Genomic DNA, 27,679 nt, shown 5'->3' on the forward strand with positions numbered 1-27,679 from the left:
GCAGGTTGTTGACGACAACTGAAGGGTTTCAGTACCTTGGAATCCATGTGACACTGAATAAAAAACAGTCCTACGACAAGAATGTAGAACGCATAATACAGAACTTTATGGAGGACGCACATAGATGGCGACAGCTCCCTCTTACCATACTAGGGCGAGCAGCCATGTATAAAATGATAACGCTACCAAAATTCTTATACGCACTCCAAAACGAGTACTACCCCCTGCCACGAAAGGTGTTCGAAAGAATAAATGCGGAACTTAGGGCCTTCCTTTGGCTGGGTAAACAACCGAGGGTTGCACTGAGCACTCTCCAAAGTCACCAGTATAGCGGAGGGATCTCTCTCCCAAATTTGGAAGCCTATTACTGGGCAGATTATTTAGCCCCTATTAATGACTGGCTACATGCATCGGAGGATCACCCCACTTATGCCCTCGAAAGATACCGAATGGACGCCCGGCCTTGTACTTATTACCTATATGGGGGGAAGGGAAGGACGAAACTTCTTCCGGCCACGGGGCTTACACTGGCGATGTGGTACAAAGCATCGGCACGCACGGGATGGAAAAAAAAACCTACCCGCCAGACCCCAATCTGGCAATGTACGTGGTTGACAGAACTGAAAAAATTAAAGGGCTTCCAGAGATGGGATGATATTGGGATCTCAAATATAGGTGACATGATAGCTAAGGGGGAGTTGAAATCCTTTGCTGCACTGAAACTGGAATTTGGCCTACACAGCACACAGATTTTTAAATATACACAACTACGACACGCGTGGCATGCAGAAAAAATCCAATTGGACACACTCCCAGAATACGCTCCCTTTGAGGGCAGACTACTGCAGGAACAAATCCAAGAAAAGGTAGTTTCCCTCACTTATAAAACACTGATGAATAACATGGCAGACGACCTGGACGACCTTAGGAGGAGGTGGGAGACTGAAGTGGGTGAAATGGACATGGTAGACTGGGACATAGTACTAATGCATCCTAGAGAAGTAGCTATAAAGTCCAGGCTACGGCTGATACAATATAATGTCCTACACAGAACACACTACGATAGGGTGAGACTACACAAGATGGGTAGGATTGGAGACACGAGATGCCTGAGATGTGGCAGTACTGAAGGAGACTTCTACCACATCATTTGGTCATGCCCTACAATACAGAGATATTGGCAGGAAGTGTTGAAGGAGTTGGGTGTGGTTCTTGAAGCCCCATTGCAACCGGATCCTAAAATGGTCCTTTTAGGAATGACAAATGATGTGGACCTTGCCCGTCCCCTGCTGATCTTTCTGATCCTAGCGTTGGTAATAGCAAAAAGGGACGTAGCTAAGTACTGGGGAACTGACACACCACCACAACTGGGGGAGTGGAGACGAGGGCTGGATGTCTATATGGCTGCGGAAAGGGTCACATACAAGGCGAGAGGCTGCCCCAAGAAATTTAGCAGAGTATGGGGGAAGTGGAGAAAATTCCATGGGCTGGATGGGGGGCTGTAGGAGGGGACTTAAGATGGACAGAAATACAAGGGAACACTGATCCCACCTGAGGATAACCGGGGAACTGAGACAAGCAAACCGCCACAGATTCAACAAGACACTCTATAAGGGGGATGAACTGGATGAAATTTCTGCTGAGAAATTGGGGGCTAGGGGGGTTGAGGGGAAAGGAATGGAGACCGAAGATGATACGAATGTAATGTTGTACTATGATAAAATGCAAATAAAAATGTTTATAAAAAAAATAAATTATGCATAAATGTCTTTGGTCGAAGGTGCAAAATGGTTGAAGCATTTACTATGAAAATCGTAATCAGGAAATTAATCAAAATGTAATATTGGGCACAGAAATCTTGAATGAGAACTTGTTTCACTCTATGCCATATATATGGATATAGCTGCCTATGTGATTAAATACATATGTTTTCAAATGCTTTAGCACTGTAATAAAATTCATGTGTGTATGTTATTTTCAGCCCTGAGAAAGTCCCCATAGGGACGAAACGCATCAACTGGCAGAAGAATTGTTTGAATAAATGAATAGGTTTTCTTTCTCATGTTTTGGAGCATAATGTAGGGCAAAGCACTTCAATACGAGCATCATTTCAACCTCGTATTTGAGTATTAATGGAAGTATGTCAATTCGAAGATAGAAAGAACACTATTTGGAAACATCGGATTATTGAGTGCAAACTAGTATCCAGTTAATCTATAAAATGATATTCAATTGTCGGTTTAAAAAATTACACACCTATCTACTGAAGAGCAAAAGTTGGGAGGTATGACGAAAGAAGACCATCTGATGAAACGACCACCGGGGAAGAAGGATGATGTACTAGACATGACGACCAGTGTTAAAATACATGCTACAAAGGGAGGGGGTTATTCAGGATTCCTTCTCCCTAATGAAATGCAAATACAGAGACAAAATAAATTCATAAGAGTTTATTATTTTAGGCTAACTCCGCAAGCCCATGCTTAAAAGAGACACTTGGGAGTTGAATGGGCGAGACAAATGGGGAGACCTTCAGGACATGAAGGAGCCCAATTGATCTATATAACGAGGTGATGGAGATGATGAAGACCAGTGGAAAAGCAAATGAGGTGCTGTTGATAGTTACCACTGAAGGAGCAGGGAAAGCTACTGAATTATGAATTATCACCATTAAGCACCAGCTGGAGACAATGCGTGGCAACAGGCCGGTCATGGAATAGGGGTGCTATAAGAAGGTAGTCATTGAATGCTGTTCCTGTGAAACTTCTAGCCCTCCATATATGGGGAGGTTGCTGGGAGGGGGTTTAAAAACCTTTTGAGCAGACAGAGTTTCATTTTTTATTTTTATTTTTTATTGAGAATTATTCAACACAATATAAAAAACAATGATTACAATCAATTCATTATGGAACAAAGCCGATGTCATACCTCATCTGTAGCAGACATTAAGAGAAATAAAAAAGCCATAAAAATCCCATAAAACCCTACATCATAGAAAGATCCAATTGATATATTTCCATTTACAAATATTATATAGAATATATATATAATATAAATACAAAAAAAGAAAACAGGTGGGAAAACCATTATATAATACATTTCATCGCTTATAATTAGTTGCTGCTACAGCCTATTGGCCCTCCAGAGCTCTACGGGTACCCACATCTTTAAGCCCATCTCCCGAGTTCTTCTACCCTTTAGCTCATACAGTGCGGCCTCTATATTGTGCATACCTAAAAGTCTCGCCAGCCACATCTGAAACGATGGTGCCTCCGTATCCTTCCATGCTGCTGAGATCAAGATACGAAGTACTGCGACTGAAACAAAGACCAAGGCCTCAGTCTCGGCATTTAAAGCCAACTTGCTATCACAGCCTAAAATCATCAGTGTCGGGATAGGCTAATTTTTATGCCTAGCAGCCCCTCCCAAAATGTCTCCATCTCTTTCTTAATCTTTCCTAGTTTATCGCACTGATAGAACATATGTACTAGGTCCCCTGGGCCCTCTAGACACCTGGGGCACCTATTATCCTCCCTCTTCCCCCAATCAAATAGCTTAGAGGGTGTATAATACAGATCAAAAAGTGTCTTAAAATGTTGTGCTTTCAGGTTAGAGGAACACAGAAGTCTTTTATCCAAAAGTAGTGGTTTATCCAGGTCCACATCCGAATTTTCTAATTTTATGGCCCAGGAGACCTCAGTTTTTTCTATGTCATCCTGTGTTTCTTCTAATAGTATCCTATAGTTGCCTTTAATCCTGCGCCCTCCCCCTGAGAGATAATCCAATATACTACACCTCTTACTTAAGGTGATCCGTGGCCTCTTAGATTTAATAGATTGAGTGATTTGTGCATATTTAAACTCTTGATTCCCCGACATGGAATACCTCGACTGTATATTAGCCAGGGGGCTGATCTCATGCCCAACCATTATGTCCCCCAATTTCAAAATGCCGTGTTGCACCCAGTGTTTCCACGTGCCATCCCTAGATAGATTAGGAAATGACCCAGACAGCCACAGAGGGGTATGATGATTACATTTTGGGATTTTCAGGCATTTCTGGACCAGCGACTATATCCCCCATATAGCGTCTAATGTCTTATATCCCATTCTCTTGTAAAATCGTTTCTCTATTTTCCTCAATAATACACCTATTGCCTCCCTACCTAATATCAATTCATATATTGTACGAGAATTATCGTTTCTGCAGGAGCGGTTCGGCTCCTTCAACCCTGGATCAAACACAATTGCCATTTAGGTAAGTAAACAAGACCAATGATAAAAACCTTATATTAGGTACCCCCAAACCTCCCCTTTCCTGTGGCAATGACATACATTTTATAGATCTTCTAACCTTGCCATACTGCCAGAGGAAATTCATAAAAAGAGCTTCTATTGATCTAATACATTTTTCTTCAATTAAAAAGGGAATGGCACGGAACAAGTATAATATCTTTGGAAACATAGTAATTTTTAGGACGTTTGCACACCCTACTATTGACAAGTGCAGTGTATCCATTCTTCTTAGATCAGTTTCCATAGATTTCAACACAGGAGTAAAGTTATCCCCAATTATTTGAGAGGGTGTAGCGCTTATCGTGATCCCTAAATAAACTGCAGCATCAACGAATCTGGAATCTGTTTTAACTATGTCCTGTGAGCAAAGCACTTGGGTCTTCCCTTCATTCAAGCGGTACCCTGAATGTCTACCGAATGACTTAGTAATATCCATCACTGCCCGAAGGGCGGCATCTGGTTCTACAGTGATGACCGCCAGGTCATCGGCATAAGCCAATATCTTTGTTTCAAAGAGCTTTGTATTGACTGGTTTAATGTTTTTGCTATCAATTATCCGTGTATCAGGGGATCTATATAAAGCGCAAATAGGATGGGTGAGCAGGGGCACCCCTGGCGGGTACCCCTTGTTATATATATCTCACCTGAGCTCTCGCCCATCATCTGAATCCTTGCCACTGGATCCAAATACATTGCTTGTACAGCCTTCCTAAATCTTGGTCCGAAGCCTCTACCCTCCATCATCCCCCACAGATAATCCCACCTAACGCGGTCAAAGGCTTTCTCCGCATCGAGGAGGATCATTGCCAACCAGCTCCCCCCCCCCCGCATCATGTATGTCAAACAAAGTAATTGCACGCCTTATATGATCCGTGGTTCCACTGCCAGATATAAAACCATGCTGCCAGGGAGAGACGAGGCCGCCAATGATCCTCCCCAACCAGATTGCGAGAATTTTTGCATAGATTTTATTATCGGTGTTTATTAAAGATATTGGTCTATATGACCCCGGATTTTCCTTTGCCTTCCCCTTTTTGTGAAACACCACTATATTTGTATGTCTCCATGAGTCAGGTATTATCCCAGTGGTAATGATCCCATTAAATAGATCCAAGAGCATTGGGGCAGTCTCCTCTAGTCCCTTAGTATACACTTCAAGGGGTATATCGTCAGGGCCTGCCGCTTTACCCAAAGCTATATTTCGTATGGCCCCCAATAGTTCTTCCATCGTAATATCCTTATCCAGGATTTCCCTGTCCCCTTGATCTAATCTGTTTCTTAGCTGCCCCAGTTCTTCTAATGGTATTTCTGCAGTTGATTCTTCTTGATATAGTTTCTGATAGAACCTTTTAAAAACATTCACAATTTCCGACGGCTCAACATAATCCTGGCCCTGTTCCACAATTCGAGTTATTACATTTTTAGAAGCAGCCTGCCTGATACGAAGCGCGAGTGCCCTTCCAGCCTGTTCGCCTGTCTCATAGAGTTTGCCTCTCTGCGCTTGATACTCATGGGCTGACCTTATTGCCATTTGTTTGTGGATTTGCGCTTTAATGGAGCTAACACTTGCTAAACTCTCCACACCCTCCCTACCCTGTGATATATCCAACCCATGTTGTTCTTCTGCCTCCATAAGCTGGTTCACTAAGCGTTCCCTCTCTAGCCGGATCTTTTCCAAGCTTGGGCAGCATAACTGACAGTCTCACCCCTTAATGCTGCTTTATAGCTGTCCCAGACTATATTTAGTGGGGCACTGAACCTGTTCGCATCAAAGTACCTCTGTGACTAAGATTTTATACATTCTACATAGGAATTATCCGTCAATAGTTTCCTGTCAAATGTCCATGCCCTATGCTTTTTACCAGGCCTGGGGTGATCCAAAGTTAGAGTCAATGGATTATGGTCCGAGATTATTTGGGGTAATTTCTGGATCTTTGTTTTACTGAGTATTTGGGTGGAGGTCATAAAATAATTCAGTTTAGAGAACTTCTGAAATGGGCATGAAAAGTATGTGAACCCAGGGTTTGCTGGCTCCTTATCCCCCCAAACATCACTTAATCCATGGGATTCCATCATGGAATGGACTGCCCGATAAACCCTGGGTTTGCGGACAGTATATGGGACATCGCCTAGAAATTCCGCTGAAATATTAAAGTCCCCGCAGACCACAAAGGGAGCGGGCCACCCTGTTAGCTCCTTCTCAATATACTCAAAAACCTCTGGGTCATCCTTATTTGACCCATAAATCCCACATATGGTGATCCCCACCCCCCATCTCCCCTCCACCCGCTAGCCCACCAGCCCCCCTCCCTCCCTTCTCCTCCAGCCCCCCTATCCCCTGACCCCTGCCTCCTCCCCCGTGAAGCGCTCAGACTAAGTCTGTGCGTGTGATGGTTGCAGTGTGCAAGCAGTGAGGACTACCTTCGAGAAAAAGAAAGCTACATCGATAAATTTATCCCCCTCCTTTTCCCGGCTTATTTACCTTATATGCCGAGCCTTTGTCCCCCCCCCCCTACAGTACATACATCCATAGCTGCCAAAAGAGTCCAGGTACTCTTGTGCTTTAATTTCTGATGCAAAGTATTATGTCCGTCCTTCATTGACTATCTTCAATTGTGCTGGGTTGATCAAATAGGCTTGCATTTTCTTATCCTGAAAGGGCTTGATCATTTGTCTTAACCTCCAGCGCCTTTCCACGGTAGTATGACAATAGTCCGGACGGACAAAAAATGACACTCCCTCACTGGACCTTCTTGCATCAGGTCTCGCCTTTTCTGAGATGGCCTGTCTCAGAACAAAGTTACCGAGAAAAATTAGGATCGCCCTTGGCTTGTCTCCTTCTCTTGCATTGCGGCGCACTTTAAAGGGGGTGCGATGTGCCCTCTGGTTTTTCTCCAGACCAATTCCAACTGGAAAGCTCCCGACATTCACACAAGCCTTGGATAGTTTCCTAACCACCCCCTGCATTTTTCTCATCGCGGCTTGAGATTTGTGATTATCCTGCCGTGTTTCTTCCCTGTGCGCTATGATTTCTTGGTGAATCACCTCCAATAGGGAGAGCTGAGTTTTTTCCAGAGTAGGGCTTCCCTGTAGCGGCATCGAGGAAGAGTGATCCCAGCTTAATTCCAGTTGAGGATGGTCACATAATTGGAGAGGAGCAACAGATTTTATTGCCGTTGCCGGGAGTTCGTTCTCCGATCGCTCTCGGTTTCCAGATTGCTATCCTCCACATATGAGCTATGTTCGTCCTCCTCATCTGACCACTCTGCCTCCTCTGATACCGAGAAAAAGCACTCGCCAGGGAGCCCAGGTAAACAATCTCAGATCCTCCGGACCTGGCTTCCTTGTTGTTTGTCGCTATTTTCATGGCCTGCTGTGACTCCATTCCTATTGCCGGCAGATTGTCCCGGTTTGAGCTCCCATTCTCCTCTCCAGCTCTGGCATCGATTTTCGCGCCCTCAATGCCCTCCATGCCTTCCTTATCCCGTTCCGCTGTGGCCCCCTTCAACCATCGGACCGGGTGTTACGCTTTTCGGTGTCATTACAGAGGGGATCAGTGCGCCTTGCCCAGTGCCTGCGTTCAGAGGGGAGTCTTGTATACTTATATTCTCTGCAGAGTACATATCAACATTGCTTGAGCCTTCCTGGGTTCCCCCACTGCCACTGCCCTTAGAGTTCGAGACATCAATACGCGTAATGCCTTTCTCCTTGCTATTCCTGGTGAACATCTGGGGGACTGAAGTGGTGACTAGGCGAGTGCTAACTAATGCCAGTTTGTCTTTTTTACCTGGGTCTCCATGGGGGGACTCTTCTTTCCTTGGTAGAGACTACGCTGCCCCGGCGTTTCCAGGCTTACCGGCTGCTGCTGCACTCCCGACTTATTTTTTTCATTAATACAGCTTTAACGCCGGTAGTTAATTTTGGGGCCATTTCACCAGCTTGCCACATCAGATGAAGCTGGCTCCACTGACAGTCCGCCCCCGGGTCTCTTCTCCGGGTCTCCGATCCTGCTCTGCCTGCTCCCCGCTCCGACGGTCGCAGAGATCCAGCGGCAGAGAAAGAGGAATTCCCAGGCAGGCGTTGCCGTCTGGTCGGGTCTGCCCGCCGTTTTCCGAGAAGACGCTCGGTAAGTGAGGGAAAAGAGCATCGGGCCTCTCCTTACAGCTATCCGTTTTTTGGGGGGGAAGGAATTTTGGTAAAGGCACGGCAAACGGTCCAATATCAGGGGATATCAATTCAATTATGAGTCCTCACTGCTGCACTGCTATTGGCCACAACAACGCGGCCGCCATCTTGCCTGAGCAGACAGAGTTTCAAACACAAAGGTTCACATTCACTTCAATAACAGTGTAGGACAATAATTGTTTTAAGTTGCAGTCACTTATAAAACTATTCAATGGGAATAGTACTTAAACCTGCTGTAATCAGAAAAATGGAAAAATCAGGAGCAGAGACGTTTCTAAAAGATATAGTCTGTGAAACTAATTTGAAGCCCAGAGGAAGTTGAAGGCATATTTGCCATGTGACGAAACACGTGTTGCCCGTTTTTGCGGTGTTATTCATGAATGCTTTTCTTTGTACCTACATTTGATGAACTACTGGATGAAAATGGAATAAAGATATCTTGATCTCACACACTTCTGAAAACTTGATGATTGACCATTCCAGTGCTCAGTACTCTTCGTTTGTTTAAAATTACAGAAGTGTACAAACAACATGATTACAAAAATAGGTCAATTGGCATCTACTTAGTGGCCAGTTCTCAAGGGCATTATGGACTACATGGAGCAGCACTCCGCTGTAAGACGACTTTACATACTTTTAAATATCCGTTGAGCAGGCCGCTAAAACATCTAGAATATGAATATTCATATACATTTAGTACAAATAAGCATATTTAGCACCTCTACTAATATATTTGGCTATTCAAAAAGGCATAATTCAAGCGGGCACGAAGGAGTACTACTTCAAATACTCATAAATGCCTTTGTGAATTAGACCATAAGAATATGAATGATCCAAATTTCTTACCACCTTTACTGGAATCTGAGAGCACAGGTTCCTCCTCCATCTCTGCCATCATCCTTATGCGATGCTTACTTCTCGCATGCCTTTTGCCAACATAGTGATCTTGGGCCATCAGTGGATTGTTAAACTGAGCAGAGCACAGTTTGCAGTACTTGTCAGGGTCATTGAAATCAACAGTATTATCAGAAAGAGAATTTAAATCAATCTTCACATCTTGTTTGGCCTTCTCAGGCTGTGGGGAAAGAAAGTCTGATGGTGTATCAGGAACGGGAGTATCTGAGAATAAAATAAAGACGATGTGCATAATTAGACTATTTTGATATATGAAATACAAGGAGAGAAGATGAGAGTATCAGAAGGCTAGAAGTGGTTCATCTTAGGGCTAGGGCACAATTCTCTATACAAGAGGTTCCTCCTTGGGGACCAGGCCTCAATTCTCTATATTTGCAGTCATCTAGCAGGGGTTCATCTTTGGAGGATAGGGCTCAATTCTCTCTATATGCTGTAATTTAGAAGTAGTTTATCTGAGGAGGATAAACCTCAACTATCTATAGATGCCCAGATCTAGAAGTGGTTTATCTGTGGGGGCTAGGGCTAAATGCTCTATATATGCCCTCATCTAGTAGTGGTTTATCTTTGGAGGATAGGGCTCAATTCTCTATATATGCGGTCATCTAGAAGTCGTTCATTTTGGGAGGCTAGGGCTCAATTATCTATAGATGCCCTGGTCTAGAAGTGGTTCATCTTTGGATGCTAAGGCTTAATTCTCTATATATGCTGTCAACTAGAAGTGGTTCATCTTTGGAGGCTAAGGCTCAATTCTATATATATGCGGTCATCTAGAAGTGGTTCATTTTGGGAGGCTAGGGCTGAATTATCTATAGATGCCCTGGTCTAGAAGTGGTTCATCTTTGGAGGCTAAGACTCAATTCTCTATGTATGCCATAATCTGGAAGTGGTTCATCTTTGTAGGCTAAGGCTCAATTTTTTATACATGCAGTCATCTAGAAGTGGTTTATCTTTGGAGGATAGGGCTCAATTCTCTATACATGCCGTATTCTGTAAGTGGGTCATCTTTGGAGGCTAAGGCTTAATTCTCTATAGATGCCCTCATCTTGAAACTCCCAAACATCTCAGCAAACATGACAGTTAGTTCATGCCCTAGGAGGCAGGGCTGTAATAATAGACTTTTCAAACAGAAAGCCTTTTAACAATGAAAATGTGGGACTACTGTTTTATAATATCTGTTGTACCTTTTATACATCATGTTATATTTTTACTAAACATTATAAAAATACAAACAATATGAATATGGGATGCACTTTCAATGTTTAATGGAAATACAAAAAGAAACACTAAACGGGCTAAATTAGAAGGGGGGGGGGGGTGAGGATGCAATTAGAATTATGGAAGATATCCAGCTTCACATCCCTAGTCTACAAAATATTCACCAGTAAGGCGGGCTAACTTTTCTGGCTGAAATTTAAAAATAACGTCCTAGGGGATTGTTTTTTATTCACACTTTGTCTCATACAACCAAACCAGACTACATACAAACAACACCCACTCATAAAGGTCACCGCTAAAACTGGTGGCTACAGTATATTGGCACAAAAACTTGTTCATGAAAAAGTGATTGTAATTTATTAAAACAGTTGTTTTTTTTTATATTAAAAATAGTTTTTTACTCAGTTAACACCATTTCTATCCAAACAGTCAACTTGGCTGCCTCACCCGGTGCCACACCAGAACTCCGGTTCTGTGTGGACTACCGAGGGCTCAATTCAGTCATCAGGACTGACGCGCACCTCATCACCAGAGGTGACAAGCTCATCAATCGGTTGGGGGCTGCCCAGTACCTCAGTAAGTTTGACTTAACGTCTGGGTACTGGCAGATCGCCTTAACTGATGGGGCAAGAGAGAGGTCAGCATTCTCCACATCAGATGGGCACTACCAATACCGGGAGATGCCATTTGAGATGAAAAATGCCTTTGCCACCTTTCAGAAATTGGTCAACCAGGTGTTGGCTGGGCTGGAGGATTTCAGTACCATCTACCTGGATTACACTGTGTGCTCAGTGCCACTTAAGAGGAACATCTGCACCACCTTTGGGAAGTGTTGAAGATGCTGCAGAGGGCAGGCCTCACAAACAAGGCGAGCAAGTGCCAGATCGGGCAGGGTTCCGTTGTGTAGTTGGGGAAACAAGTTGGGAGCGGCCAGGTGCGCCCCTACAGCCCAAGATTGATACCATTCTGGCTTGGGAACCCCTCCTCCCCACCCCCACCCGCACACCCAAGACCCAGACAGAGGTGAGAGCCTTTTTAGGACTCACATGGTATTACAGGAAGTTTCTCAAGAGGTATGGCAGCATTGTCGCACCCTTGACAAAGCTCACTTCCAGGAAGCAGCCCAAGAAAGTGAACTGGACTGATGCCTGCCAGAAAGCTTTTGATGCCCTGAAATCTGCCATGTGCACGGAGTCCGTGCTTCAGGCGCCCAACTTCTCAAGAGAATTAATTGTGCTGACAGATGCTTCAGTGCATGGTGTGGGGGCTGTGCTTTCACAGATGAATGAGGAGGGCCTAGACCAACCTGTAGCCTTATTTAGTAGGAGGTTACTTCCACAGGAACAGAGGTGGAGTGCGATTGAGCGTGAGGCATTTGCTGTAGTCTGGGCACTGAAGAAGTTGAGACCATACTTGTTTGGGACTCACTTCCGGGTTCAGATGGAACACATACCCCTCAGATGGTGGATGCAGATGAGGGGTGAGAATCCAAAACCGTTGAGGTGGTCCATTTCCCTACAGGGGATAGACTTTATGGTGGAACACCACCCTGGTACAGAACACGCCATGCTGAGGGTCTGTCCAGATTTTTCTGCCTTAGTGAAGAGAACTCCCAAGAGGGTGGGTAGTTCTCTCCACATTTCACCTGGAAGGGACACATGTTAGACTTGGCACACTTGGCGTGGGTCTCCCTTCCATTTTTTGCTGGTCTAGTTAGATGCTTTGGGCACTTCGCCACTGCTGCTCCCTGCCAAAGTGCACGTACCCCCTTTTGTAAAATATGGCTCAGGCCTGCCATTGCAGAGTCTGTGTGCAGTCTGGGATTGCCACGTCGACTTGGTGAGTGCACACACTTGCCAGTCCTAAACCTTCCCTTTTCTACATGTTAGTCACCCCCTAAGGTAGGCCCAAGGTACCCAGGCAGGGAGCATGCCATGTGAAAGGTAGGACATTCCCTGATTTGTGAGGCATGTCCTGATGGTGAAATACTGCCAATTTCGTTTTTAATTATTGCAAAGCTATCTGTTCCCATAGGCCAGAATGGGCAGTTTTTCTTATAACATCTTATAAACATACCTGATCCAGGGAAAAAGATAGGAAAATAACGTTTAGTATGCCTAAATTCAGAATGTTAAAGTGCATCTTTTAGTGTCTTTAGTGTGGTTAGTGTGCGTGATTTTTACATTCTGTGTTTGAAAATACCACTTTTAGAAAGTAGGTTTTTTCTTGCCTAACCCTCCAGTGTGCCTCTGCTAGGTTTGTGTATTTCATGTTTGGCTTGTGAGTGACAGGGGCTGGATGAGGGCAGCGGCTCCGGCAGACTGATGAGTCAGGTCTGGGCTGAATGGATCTGTGTTGAATTTAGAGTAGGGGGAGGAGATTTCCTTTCACTTACCTGGGCCAGGTCCTTTTTCAAGAATGCGGTCTCCACCTCCTGCCAGGAAGCTGCACTAGAGAGGACAGTACTGGTTTTGGCTGGGGACAGACACTCTGCCTTCAGAAAACAAAGGATTTGTGTGTATAAAAAGAGGGGCGCAGACCCCAGACTTTTAGATCACTTCTGGGAAATCAAGAGGAACCTTTGCCAAGGAGAAGAACCAGGGAAGCTGAGGAAGATTACTGCCCCTGTGCTGTTTGCGGTTGACCACCAATGGTTACTTGTTGCCAAGGAAAGGATAAAAAGGACCTTGCTGTTTGCTTTATTACCTGCTTGAAGAAAAAGATCTCCAAGGGCTTGTAACTAAGCTTGCCTCCTGCTCTGAAGTCTCAGGGACACAAATTCTTCACCACCAGCTCCCCTGAATTTCCTTGCTGGGAATTCCAACCTGCCAAGAGGTGCCTGCTGCTGTTTAGGACCTCTAGAAAGGACCGATTACCGATGCATCGCCGAGTCACGGAGAAGACACGTGCCGCATCTGCACCTAGTCCCGACGCATTGCCGAGCCACGGAGAAGAAGCCTGACGCATCCACACCGGGTCCAGACGCATCACCGAGAAAACCACGGCAGCACCTGCCGTGCAGCTGCCAACATTCATGCATCGTACTGGATCGTTGCATCAAGCCGCCCTTTTGTAGCATCGCACCGGATCGTCGCTACATATCGAGGCGCCATCTTGTCGCATCGTAACTGGAACACAGTAAGAAATGGACGCATCGCCTCCTCTCTGCTAGGGAACAGACACATCACCTCCCCTGCGCTGCAGTAAAGAACAGACGTAATGCCTCCCCGAAGCAAGGAACTGACACATCACCTTCCCTGCAACCCTTTTGTTTGTTTTGCGTGACGCACCTAAGGTACTTTGTGGGAAAAGTGTCGCATTTACAACTTTCATTGAACTGAACTATTTCTACCATTTAAGAGCCTTATTTTTGATACTGTATTGTGGATTTGTTGTTTAGTCTTGTGTTAAGTCTAGATAAAGATTACTTATTTTTCTAAACTGGTATGGTGTCTATTTGTAGTGCTTTCACTGTATCTTTGTATGTGTTCACAAATGCTTTACACACTTCCTCTAAGATATGCCTGTCTGCTTGTGCCGAGCTACCAAGGGGGTGAGCAGAGGTTATTTTAGGAGTGTATCCCCCTCTCCCTGACTAGAAGCAAGAGTCCCTATTTGGACAAATGTGCAAACCATTGCCAACTAGAGACCCCCATTTCTAACAGGCACCAAGGTCAGAAACTGACAAGCTTTGAATTCTACGTCTTAATCATCTCTGACCCTGAAGAAGCCTTTCCAAATCGTCCCTTATTGTATGTGAACACTGCCATGAACCTAAGCATCGAAATCTGGTATTATAAGAGATCACATTGGAGATCTGAAAGTGAAGTTATCTCTGAAGGTTGACACTGCATTGACTGAGCCCTTCCCAATACCTCCATAAGTGGTTCAATAGGCTTAGATGATTAGGAGCAAGGTATCTAAAATTGATACACGTTGCAACACACAAACCTAAACAAATGTTCAATCTCTGAGTGTCCTCATCCTGAGGGCATCAAAAACCTTTGTCGCTAGCCAAATAACTCATTGTGAAATGACAGAACATCAAGATGAGAGACCCAGAGAGTGAAGAATGGTTGGGACCTTCAGGGCAGATTATCGTGGAAAAGAGCCAGGTTAGTACAAAAGGGTAACCAAGTCTACAACTAATCCAGTGGAAGATTCACTGCAAAATTACTGACTTCAAGGTCAGGGACCTGATCACGAAAGACGACACAGGAATCTGGAGCATTACACAAAGCCGAAGAGACAACCGTAGAAGATCCCTCCTAATGTTTATGCAGGAAGCAAGTTTCCGAAAATCCAGTCCTCTGCTGCTCTTCGAAAAAAAATTCTCTCTTTTTACTGTATATTACTAATGGCATGCACTATCACATCTAAAGTAAATTCTCTAATTTCTAATTTCACAGCACCTAAGTTGATCACTACCTGCAGGGTCCCTCAGGGTTCCTCTCTATCCCCTCACCTGTTTAATCTGTACCTCCTTCCTTTAATTAAGTCTTTAAAAGATAGGAATGTGACAACATTCAACTATGCGGATGATTTACAGCTCACATTCACTATAGACAATTCCCCTAATTCAATCACAAATTTTCAGGAAACTATGTTACACATCCGCCATTGGATGGATCACAATCACTTGAAGCTTAATCCTGGTAAGATCGAGGTACTACTGATAGGGGGAAGGCATGTCTTCTGGGGCCCTCACTATTGGCCAGCAGAGCTTGGGTTCCCCCCCTAAGCCCTCTACCTCCGTGAAAAGTCTTGGGGTGACCATAGACAGAGACTTATCTCTGAAGACCCAAATAGGGACAGTGGTTCCAACCTGCTTCTTTCAATTGCGAAAGATCCGAAAGATCCGTAACCTGCTTACCCATGCAGCACTAATACAGGTGGAGATAGGTTTGGTATTATCCCATCTGGACTATGCCAACTCAATCTACTTAGGGTTACCATTCTGTCTGACTAAGTGACTCCAGCTGGTGCAGAACCAAGCAGCAAGATTGATCCACCAGCAACCTAGGTGGCAATCTGCCAGACCTCCCTAAAAAAAAGTACACTGGCTCCCACTGCCTCAACGCTCTGCTTTTAAGACAGGCTGCTTAATCTTTAAATCCCCAAACTGCCACAGTCCCATATTCATTAATAATCTGCTATCTAGGTATATCCCCACCCGGGATCTTCGCTCCAAACATCTCCACCTGCTAGTCACTCCTAAATTCAACCGGAAACAACATGGAGGCTGTCGTTTTGCATATCTGGCCCCACCGTTGTGGAATTAGTTCCCCTTTGGAGATCCGGTCCTGCACAGAACTACTGCGGTTCAGGAAACTTCTCAAAACAAGGTTATTCAAACAAGCACACGTCTAATACTTGCCTTAGCCGCGACCAGTTCAGAATAGCCGGCAACCAATACTTTGAACAAAAAATCAATTACAGAACGGAAAGAGTCGGTATTGTGTATAAACTACAATACTGATAATTAATATCAAAACCAGGTGTAAAGAGCAATTGTACTCAATTCACAATTTTAAGGAGTACATGTATTCAAAGTGACCACAATTAGAAAAGCGCCAAGGCAATTATGTCATTGCTTATACATAGTTTATTTATACAATTCAAAAACATATAGAAGGTTGCAGAGAAGGAAGGCGGAAGTAGGAAGGTGATAGTGAATGGGAAAGTATAAGTCAAGGAAGGATACAGAATTAACAATTGAATATTTAAGCAAACTGGTACTACAATCCAGTCAAACAAGGCCTGTCCAATATAGGGAAGAAGGTACAGCTCTCTCCCCCGTGAGCACTTCCGAGCACTGAGAAGCTCCCTTCACCGCAGGAATTTACCATGGTGATGTTAAGATGACGTTGGAAATCACACTTAATTCCCACAGCAGCACGTGAGGCGATTTGGAGCCCCTAGATGCTTCCTTTTGGACTGTTCCTGTGTAGCCATTCTGGATTAGGTTGCCCCCTTCTCTGTCCTGAAGTAGACTCGCCGCTGAGGCCGTAAACTACCCTCACAGCACAAGTCGAGTCGAAACGTTGACGCCTTTCCACCCTAAAGACCTGTACCTTCTTCCCTCAGACTGATCCATGAAAATGCATTTTATGCAGGATTTTTAAATTTACAGATTACATGTAAATTAAGAAGCGTATACATTTCCAACAAGGATGGGCCACCATAGATGTGTGTCATACAATTTAGTCAATAGGCTGTCACTTCCTGGTGTTTTACTTTTAGCTAAGACTCACTTTCCAGCTTTCTACCCGTAGCAAAGTTTTTTAATAGCTAGTTTGATATCATCAAGGGTTAGGGGAGAATCGAGAGACTCATTCTGCCCATGTGCCAACAGTCTAAAACCGGCAGCTACCATATAGTCTGTTGTGTAAAGTATCAGAAAGGCCAGGACAACATAGCTTCTTATAATATCCGATGAAGGCCTCATTTATGCCTACCTGTGCATGAATAATATCTCTATTTGGTCGCTGTAGATCAAGAATAACCTGAGATCTGGAATAAGTTTTCACCAACCACACCTGTAGGCGCCTTGCTTTATCCCCTTTACTGTCTCTAGACAGCGTATGCTTTATAACTGAGTTTCCCCAACCTAACTAACAGTTCACCGTATTCTGCTCTACCGTTTACCAGCTGCGGTCGACCATCCAAAGATGTAACGGCTTCCGGTTCCAATTTCCACAGGCTGCCCTCGAATGCGGTTACTTGATTTTCTATATCATCATATGACATTCCAATACAGATACCTCTGATAAAGACCTTGAAGGCTTCCCAAATGATGTGAGGATCATCAACTGGCCTACTATTGGATTAAAGAAATTGAATGGCCTCCCACAGGGACACCAGGTGTGGGGTATCCTGTAATGCCATCGGCTGAAGCCTCTATGTCAGAAAACACTATCCTTGAGTCCCCCATCCCAGTTCTAGCTTGCCTGGGTTACGATCTGACTATGCGTTACTTAACACAGCTATAATGTTTTTTTTAGTAACTATTAAGTTGATTGAACACAACACACATTTCACTCATAATAGCTATAGTATTTTGGGAATGGAATGGAATTTCAGTTATCAAAGACAGCAGGAATGTAAGGAAATTTATGGCCGGAATGCTGGAGAGAATAAGGTGTACCTGTTTCTAACGGATGGCAAATGGGTTTGATGGATGGTGGCAGAAAGCTTTAACGGTTTCTTCTGCAGAAATGCAGCCTGCATATAAGGCAAACAGTATTTATATTGCACAGAATTATTATTTGTTGGTCTTTCAGTGAAGTTCTTTATTGAAGCCAGAGGGCCCCTTTTGAATGATATTTTAGCTCCAGCTTCAAAGACCTAGGATACAAGAGAGCTGCTGACCACGTACCGCAAATCACAAAGGCAAGGCAATGTAGCACAGTAGCATTTGGAAGGAGAAAACAATTTACGTCAGAAGGCACCTCTTTAGTTTGAAAAGGAGTTTATCTGTACTTCAAGACTGGTGCAATACTTGGAATGGGAGAGTACCCCAGCACGTCTCGCTACCAAGCAGGTGCTCTGGGGTAGTGAGTACCTGCACTTTTCCATTTAAGGCGCTGTGTGGGGCACTGGCCACAGTGCCTACAGCAGTCAAGCTCTGAGACACAAGCAGGCTCCAGTCCTCACCCGCCACCAGAGGCACACACTGAAATTGAGAGGCAGCAGAGGATCTGTGGATTGAGACCTATTAAGGCATGGGACAAGTGGGCAATTGCCCAGGGCCTCCACCTTCTAAAAGGCCCCTGGGAAAGAAAACTTTCTATCTAGATCACGTTTGCCTAATACCATATGTCAACCTCTCTCTTTTCTGCTTACCTCTAATTCTGAGTCTGTTTCTCTTTGCCCAGTGGCATCCTATGGATTTTGGAGGGACCTGGAAATACATATTTCAACTGTTCTTGTGTGAAGCCTCTAGTTAGAAATTGGGCTTCTAGTTGGCAGAGGTATGCACCCTGTCCAAGTAGGAACCACAATCCTAGTCAGGGTAAGCTAGAGACACACTAAAAGATAACCTGTGCTCACCATAACAGAGCAGTCAGGTTCATCTAAAGAGGTAATGTGTTAAGTATGTGTGCAACACACACACACACACACTAACATAATGAAAACACAAAACAAATACTCCACACTGGTTTTGAAGAATACAGAATATGTTTATGAGAAATCAAGATTAAAATGACAAAAATCCAATTTGCAGAACCAAAGTTATGAATTTTTAAAGACTAAACCAAAAATATTGTTTAGAAGTCAATAGCACTAAAGGGGTTATGTAGTTACCCTAGACCGAGGTAATTCCAAAGTTTCAGCTGATCGCAATGGAGGGCAGGACGGCTACATGACTCAGGCAGGTCCCGCTGACAAAGCACCTTGAAAGGAGCAAGCATTAACGTCGAAGACTCGATGTGAGGAGTCAAGGCGTAGCATCAATCCCGTAGTTGGAGGTGAAGCAACAGGCACTGATCTGCGCATTCAATGAAGGCCTTGGTGTCAAACCCCTTTACGATGCAGATGCTATGTCGACGTTGAGCCGAGCTGTCCGTCGGCATTGAGCTGTGCAGTCCATCAAGGCGATGTCATTGATTGGCGTCGAAGGGCAATGCTTTGGTTCCAATCAGTGCAAAGTCATCACTGTGTAGATTTTGCTGGTTCTGGATAGCACATATCACCGTTCAAGGGTCCAGGACTGATTGGCACCACTCAGCAGAGAAGGACTCCCATATGGCAGAGTCTAGGTGCTATTTCAGAGTTGAAGGAAGTCTTTGATGGCCCTGAGACTTCAGAACAGGCAGCAAGCCAGCAAGCCCTTGGAGTCACTCTGGATTCAAGTGAATGGTGCCTGTCCTTTTCCTCACCAGGGCAGCAAACAGCCAGCAGCAGGGAAGCTCAGCAAGCAGAAAGCAGTTCCTTCGGAGCAGAGGTCAGGAAAAGTGGCAATCCTTGTGGCACAGCAGTCTTTACTCTTGGCAGAGTTCTTCACAGGTCCAGTAGTGTGGTGTCTTGGTAGGGGCACATCCCCAGTACTTATACCCAAATGTGCCTTTGAAGCAGGTTGACTTCAAAGCAGGCCCTTAAAGTACATAGGTCCCCTTTCATCACAGCCCTGTCTACCAGGCTATCTGTGGGGGCTAATCAGCCCTTTGTGTGGGAGACAGGACACTGCCTATTCAAGTGTGTCAGCTCCCCTTTTCCTGCCCAGAAAGAGCTACCAGAATTTAGATGAATGCAGTGAGTTCTCTGTAACACCAACCCTTCCTGTGTTTGTGGCCGTCTAGAGGAAATGCACAAAGTTAGCTGTTACACATCCCACATGTGTATTGAAGACAGGCTGCAAGACACGCAGAGCAGTGAAATGTCCACTTACAAAAGTGGCATTTCTAAAATAGTCAAATTAAATCCAAATTTACAGTTAAAGAAGATTTATCATTACCATTCCAAAGAAATTAAACACGATGCAACTACTCCTTTCTAATCAGGAAGTATAACTTAAAGGTGATTTAAGAAATTCCCAATGCTGACCTATGAGAGGAGTAGGCCTCACGGTAGTGAAAAACAAATGTTTGTATTTTTCACTACCAAGACATACAAAGCTAAAAAAGTTCATGTCCTATCTTTTACTAACACAGCACCCTGCCTAATGGGCTACCTAAGGCCTACATTAGTGATGACTTATGTGTAATAAAAGGGGAGTTTAGGGCTTAGCAAGTATTTCTAAATGCCATGTTGAAGTGGCACACACAGGCCCTGCAATGGCAGGCCTGAGACAGGTTTGAAACGCCACTTTTGTGGGTGGTACAATTAGTGCTGCAGGCCCACTCTCACTGCACCATCAGGATTCAAGCAAGCCGGGCCGAAGACGGCTGTAATGCCAGAAGCCGGTCCCCGGAAGCTTGTTTCCTTTCCAGTAAAGAATTGGCTTGGTAGTTTGGTCTGCCCTGTTCCCATGATGCACTGGGCCAGGGACAGACTAATTTGCATGTAGCCAGGTTCTGAACTGGGATGGTGCAGTGAGCTAAAAAACGGTGATGGATCAAGCCCTGATCTCTTGACTGGGTAGGAGTGTTCTGCTTAATTCAGATGCTCTGTCCATCACCACCCCCTTTATGAATCGTTTTGGCCACTATAGGAGTGGAAGGGTATGCTCAGACATGAGTCCCTTGCTCACTGCACCATCAGGATTCAAGCAAGCCGGGCTGAAGATGGCTGTTATGCCAAAAACCGGTCCCCGGAAGCTTGTTTCCTTTCCAGTAAAGAATTGGCTTGGTAGTTTGGTCTGCCCTGTTCCCATGATGCACTGGGCCAGGGACAGACTAATTTGCATGTAGCCAGGTTCTGAACTGGGATGGTGCAGTGAGCTAAAAAACGGTGATGGATCAAGCCCTGATCTCTTGACTGGGTAGGAGTGTTCTGCTTAATTCAGATGCTCTGTCCATCACCACCCCCTTTATGAATCGCAGGCCCACTAGTAGCATTTAATTTACAGGCCCTGGGTATCTGGTATATCACTTTACAATGGACAAACAGGTAAATTAAATATGCCAAACTGGGGTAAACCGATCATACCATGTTTAGAGGAGCAAGCACATTCACATTAGCAATTGTCAGCAGTGGTAAAGTGCTCAGAGTGCTAAGACAACAAAAAGAAGGTCAGAAAAAGAGGAGGAGGAAGGCAAAACGTTAGTGGTGACCCCTTCAGAGAGGGATATTTTCCAAACGCCTCTTTTTGTATGTTTGTTTGGCGTCATGTGGGCTTCAATCAGTAAAAAGTGGGTAATAAAATTGAGAGTTGTTACAGAGGACCCCAAAAATATGTCTTGCCCAAAGGCCCTGAAAATCCTTAAGGCAACATTGGGATGTCCTGTTCTCTGCCAAGCCTGCGGCAAGCCTGTCCGGCCGCCGCAATGGTTTTTCCTAAATTAAATACACACCCCGGTTTGTGCGACAGGATCGGATTAGCTTTCACATAAATTGCAGGGTGGTACATGCACAAGCCTTTCATAGGCCCAGGTTTTTGGTTCTGGAAATCTGACAACCCTACGTATGGGATCTCTCAACAAGGTGGCATACTTCCAAATTCCCAACAGGAATTAAATGGTCAAAGGAGTATTGATCGTACACGAATGGACCCCAACACGATTTCAAGCTACCTACTGAGAACATCTACACATGATACATTTAACAAAACTATTTAGTACAATTGCACTGTGGTATAAGATGAAGCATGTGCATATAAAGGTATATGGGATCATATAAAACCAGATCATACCTGTAAAGTTTTCTTCCTCCTTAATCTGTTGGGTGGCCGGCGTGAATGACGGCCTACTTGAAACGTATTCACCAGTCGTGTTCTTTAGCTTCTTGGCGTGGATCTTTCCAACATAGTGCGACTCCGCAACAACGGGTGAACTGAAAACCATATTGCAAAGCTTGCAAAATTTGTTTTCGTCAGATACTTCATTTCCGTCCATCTAAAATCATGCATAATCTCATATTAGTATGAGGCCGAATGTGACACTATTTGATGTTTTCTTTGGTTACGACGTCAGAGTAGAAACCTCACCTGAAATGTCAACGGGTCGGTTTTTGTTTTCTTAACAAGCGCTTCCACTGGTTCTTGGTCAGGATGCATTTGAAAGTAAATGCGAACTTTCTGGGCATGTTTCTTTCCCTGTAAATACAAATATTCCAATGAATAAATCTTTAATAGCTGGATCAGTAAATGTCAACAAAAAGTAAAGAACATTTTCACGAAAATGAGAAGCAACTTCTATATTCTTAGCTCCAACTCTATATCACATGACAAGGTCTGCAAGATATTAACACCTTAAGAGCGTTGTAAATCCCTCCCCAGTGCTGCGCTGTCCATTGGAACTAGTGCTGAATGGACGTCCAACGGTCGCACGCAGCACTGGGGAGGTAGTGGCCGTGACGACCGTTGGCCGACGGCAGCAATTAAGGGGTTAAGGAAATAGACTATTTCCGTATGCTTAAGAAAGTGACCGATAAAATCCTTTTGTGCGCATGGTAAAGATCATGTTACTGTGTATAAATATGGGTCGTCATCGTATCACACATTTTTTCTTTACGCTGTGGCTCAATGTACTCTACTATACCACCATTTACAGAAAATATATTCAATATACAACACACACTGGCAAAGCTAATAGATTTTGATCTAATGTGCTAAAGCATGTAAAAAGAAGAATGCACAAATATGCATTCATGCATGCATTGCCAATAAGGACATGGCAGAGGGAAAGAGAGCGATGTAATAAAGCATGGACGACATTTAGGGGGGTCACAGCGGTGGCCCCTGGGGCTTGCCCTTTGCTACCACTAGCACTGCCTTTGCGACCCCTGATCTCTGAGGTGGCAAATTCAGTGCAGGGACAGGGGCAGCTGGGGCTCCACTCTCTTTATTTTCTGTCAATTATTTATTACAGTAATAGTGAATGAATAAAATATATTATTCACTAAGTGTATTGAAAATGGAGAACAATAAACTGGAATATGCCCTTCCATGGCAGTTGAGGTAAGTAAAAAATGCTTTTAAATGTATGTTGTGTGCGTGCTTGCGGGTTAGTGTATATATGTGTGAATTTATGTGAGTGAGTGGAGGTCATAGGGCATGTGATGGCACTTCTGCTACCCCTGGCATTTTGGTACAAAAGGGGGTTGTGATGGACGGAGCATCTGAACCAATCAAACACTCACACCCAGTCAAAAGATCTGGGTTTGATCCATCACCGTTCTTTAGCTCACTCTCCCACCCCAGTTCAGACATGGTTATATGCAAATCAGTCTGACCCTGTGCCTCGTGGGAACAGTCCAGCCCGAACTGCCAAGCCACGTCTTCCGTGGACCGGAAACTAGCATCCTAGGACCGGTTTCTGGCATTTCAGCCGTCATCAGCCAGGCTTGCTTGAATCCAGTGGCAAAGTGAGCAAGGGACTCACGTCTGAGCATACCCTGCCAACTTATGGCAAACAAAGTGGTACAAAAGGGGGTGGTGATGGACGAAGCATCTGAACCAATCAAACACTCACACCCAGTCAACAGATCTGGGTTTACTCCATCGCCGTTCTTTAGCCCACTCTGCCACCCCAGTTGAGACATGGCCATATGCAAATCAGTCTGACCCTGTGCCAGAAACCGGTCCTAGTAAGCTTGTTTCCGGTCCAGGGAAGGCATGGCCTGGCAGTTCGGGTTGGACTGTTCCCATGAGGCACAGGGTCAGACTGATTTGCATATGGCCATGTCTGAACTGGGGTGGCAGAGTGGGCTAAAAAACGGTGATGGATTAAACCCAGATCTGTTGACTGGGTGTGAGTGTTTGATTGTTTCAGATGCTCCGTCCATCACCACCCCCTTTTGTACTGCTTTGTTCGCCATAAGTTGGCAGGTTATGCTCAGACGTGAGTCCCTTGCTCACTTTGCCACTGGATTCAAGCAAGCCTGGCTGAAGACGGCTGAAATGCCAGAAACCGGTCCTAGGAAGCTTGTTTCCGGTCCAGGGAAGGCATGGCCTGACAGTTCGGGCTGGACTGTTCCCATGAGGCACAGGGTCAGACTGATTTGCATATGGCCATGTCTGAACTGGGGTGGCAGAGTGGGCTAAAGAACAGTGATGGATTTTGGCATCCTGTGGCCACAATTAGCACTGATTCTGTGCTGTGACCTTGTCTAAAGCAGAACTGAGTGTCATCCAACATATGATTGTTATGTAAAAGGGGCGCTAATTGCACACTCATTGCTTTCTCCTCATCTTTGGCCAGAAACAAAAGGCTGGAAATTGGCCGATAGTTGTTTGGGTCCAGCACGTGTAAATTAAAAAATTTTTAACATAGGAAGAACTGAAGCCGACTTCCAATAAGTGGGAAAATGCCCCATCTCAAGCAGAACAATAAAAATCTTGGTCAAGTGTGAGGCTACTATTTCCGACGCTGTCCAGTTGCCGCTCGGATTCACTCCGGTTATTTCCTAGGATTGATTCAGGATTTAATCTCATCAACACTGTTATTGATTGGTCTGCCCTAGTACGAAGGAACCTCACAACAACAATACAACTGTGCACACCGCAGTAGCACAATCAGTGACGCCTCACTCCTACCATTATATTGAACTTTTGAGAGCCTTGGAGCCCTTTCTCTCCGTGATTGGACAGTGAGAGATACACCCTCCCCTACCCGCAGCAACACTTATGGTGTCCCCAGCCCCCACCACTTCACTCTCGTCCTGATGAAGACCCCACTAGTAAGGACCAAGATACCTACAGGAAAGGGGTCAAAACGTCGACCTTAGAACACCTGCCAATACCCTATCGACAGTGATATATAAACTGTGACTTCCTGTGTTATATGGCTATTATGTGTTGAATATTTTGATTTTGGCTTTCCGGTATACAATCAACATATACCTGAACTGTTTGTGATCTTGTGTCACCATCACCAAACTTTCCATCACGTACCATCTTACACCCCCCCGCCCCCTTTCTCTGGGCACCATCCATGTGATTTCGATACCTTTGTATGGTTGTGTTCCCATGAAAATTTTAACTGCATGAAAAGTTTATTCCCAATGTGATTAAATAACAATGGTTTGAATAATTATTGTTCTTTCGCCTTCATTTTGAACTTGTTAAGTATTTTCGTTATTTGTGTTTTTCCCCTCTATGAAAAAGTCGCTAATACACTGGGACCACTTTGTCTGCATATCGTCTAGTACTCAGGTCCTAGTGATTCCGGGTTTACCCTTTTCTTGCAAGAACTATCTTAGGCGGCAAGGGTCTTGGGGAGATCCAGATTTTGTGTTAATAATGGCTGTTTTTAGTTGGTCGACTGTAAGAGGAACAAATTTCAATAAGACCACCTTTCCCGAATTAACCTCAGTTGACAGCTTATTATCGTGGCAACTGGAACCAATAGCCGTAAATCTATTAAAGGTAATCTCCAATTTCTCCTGTAAGAAACTCGCTTGAGAGTCACAAAAAGACTGGCTGCTCACCGCTGAATTGCTCCCGGATGGTGATGTCCATTTTTTTTTACTCTTTGCAAAAGAGTTTTATTAGAATTACTAGTTGATTTTATTTGTTCTGTATAGTAGGCTGATTTAGCAGCCAAAGAAAGCTTTTTATATTCCGCAATACACAATTTATATTTTTCTCTTTGTCTCGAATCGTAATTGCCTATGTGTCTCATTAAACCAAGTTCGAGAGTACATCATGCTTTTGTAAGACTTAATTTTGGCAGAAGCAATGTAATAAGTGCTGCATCTAACCCCATCAAGAGAGCACCCAGCTAGATGTGTGGGCTAGCCAACAATCTGAGAAAGTCTGAAACAGGACAAATTATCAATCAAGAGCTTTGGCATATTTAGTGCCTCATAATCCAGGAAATCGAAAGGACCATTAATAATCACTTAGGTAGTCAACTCAAATACATTTAAATATAGCATCAAACATTGTCCAACTGTGCAAATTGTGGAGATTTCTGGGAATAACAAAATAAAAAATGCATTAGCAAATCCAACAGATCTCGCCCACGCGAGAGTTACAGGTCTTATCAATGTTTTGTTTAGCCATGGTGTGCAGCATGGATGAAAGTGAAGAAAAAAAGCGCTATGATGCAGTCAGCGGTGGCCGCGTCTCATTGCTTTTTATCAGCCATGCTGCCCAACATGGTTAAACAAAACACTTATAAAGCCAATAGCTCCTTCGTAGGCTAGACCTATTGGCTTTGCCAATGCTTGTCTTCTAAAACAAGTAACTGCCTAGAACTACAGAAACTAATGTAAAGCCTGTTCAAATTGTTTAATTTCTACTTTCCTGTTGAAAAACCTCAACTAATAAGTGCGTAAAAATGTAGAAGCAATAGAGTTAGAAATACAGAGTACAACAGGTGGAAGGAACCATAAGCAAATAGTACCTCATAATGTGAAATTCGCTGGGATTCGTACAGTAGTTTTGCACTACAAACGTTACAGTAGGTGTCCGTAAATAGGCTCTTTCGTAATTTTTCAGCTGAGCTAGTACCTACAGAAATAAAAAATAAAATTGTTAAATTACTAAACTTATAAAAATAATCATAACATTGAGCGAGAAAAAAATCCCTTCTCGCTCGGTATGTGGAACACGCACCTCCATCTTTTATAAAGTCAAGAGGCGAGAGAAAGTGGGGTATGGCACAAACTTTAAGAAAAGTAACCAGTGAGTAATTCATCATGACACAAGGAGCAGAAAGTGGAGAATGGAGGAGCAAGTACAGACATTAGAAACTGTTGATGTGAGAATAGTGTATTCCATGACACAAGTAACAGAAATGCAAACTCAAAAAATAGTTATTACTAGAAATAAATAAACCAACTGGGTATTTCTTTACTGCATATAACATGATCACTTTCGATACTTCAATTAAAAGGTTTCAGGTCACTACTCATCCTGCTGCATAAACTCAAGTGAGTGGATCTTATCCTTCCTCTCTCACTGCTGCTGGGAATTTTTGGTGCTGCCATCCCACAAGGCCTCATACGGTCTGCTCCTCAACATATATTTGGCATCCTCTGGCCTAACTGCTGGGCAGCATCAGGTGACCTTACAAAATGTCTGCCGACCAAACCCAATCCAGATAGAAAACATGCCAGCAAGCAAGGTCAACACAACTTTCTGATGGAAGCATATATTCCACTGGCTGAAGGAGACATTGCTATATTTGAAGAGAAATGAGAATTGAGGTGCAAGTAGAACCGAAATCAAGGCGCCAACCTTGAAATGGCGGCCTAGAGAAGGTGCATCAAAGCCCATCTCACTGAAAGCAACTAACCTAGGAGCCATGTTTGATCCAGAGCTCTCATTTGTGCCCCAGGTTAAATCAGTGATCGAGGGCCCTGTGCCTTTTTAGGGAATCCTCACACTTCTCTGACCAGACCAGACTGAAAAAATACTTTATTTAGATATTTAAGTCCATTGAAGTGCCAAGCAACATGATTTGAAATGGTATCATTAAGATGTGACAAGAAAATAAGCAGCATCTCTTTTTACATACTGA

At 44.1% G+C, this 27,679-nt stretch overlaps 1 protein-coding gene across 6 annotated transcripts in view; it reads right to left on the reverse strand.

The window, feature by feature from the left end:
- Nucleotides 1-27,679, reverse strand: part of KRCC1 (lysine rich coiled-coil 1) — a 315,531-nt gene that overhangs the window by 44,927 nt on the left and 242,925 nt on the right. For 2 of the 6 annotated variants that reach the window (XM_078678677.1, XM_078678678.1), the window contains exons 2-5: nt 26,561-26,667; nt 22,198-22,305; nt 21,904-22,105; nt 9,327-9,599 (exon numbers count right to left, since the gene is read on the reverse strand). In XM_078678677.1, the coding sequence (XP_078534803.1) occupies nt 9,327-9,599; nt 21,904-22,105; nt 22,198-22,305; nt 26,561-26,667 (690 nt within the window). The remainder of the gene's footprint in view (nt 1-9,326; nt 9,600-21,903; nt 22,106-22,197; nt 22,306-26,560; nt 26,668-27,679) is intronic. The other 4 variants (XM_078678680.1, XM_078678679.1, XM_078678682.1 and 1 more) reach the window with 2 other exon arrangements.

This window comes from Lissotriton helveticus, chromosome 2_2 (genome assembly GCF_964261635.1).
Source record: "Lissotriton helveticus chromosome 2_2, aLisHel1.1, whole genome shotgun sequence".
Lineage (NCBI taxonomy): Eukaryota > Metazoa > Chordata > Amphibia > Caudata > Salamandridae > Lissotriton > Lissotriton helveticus.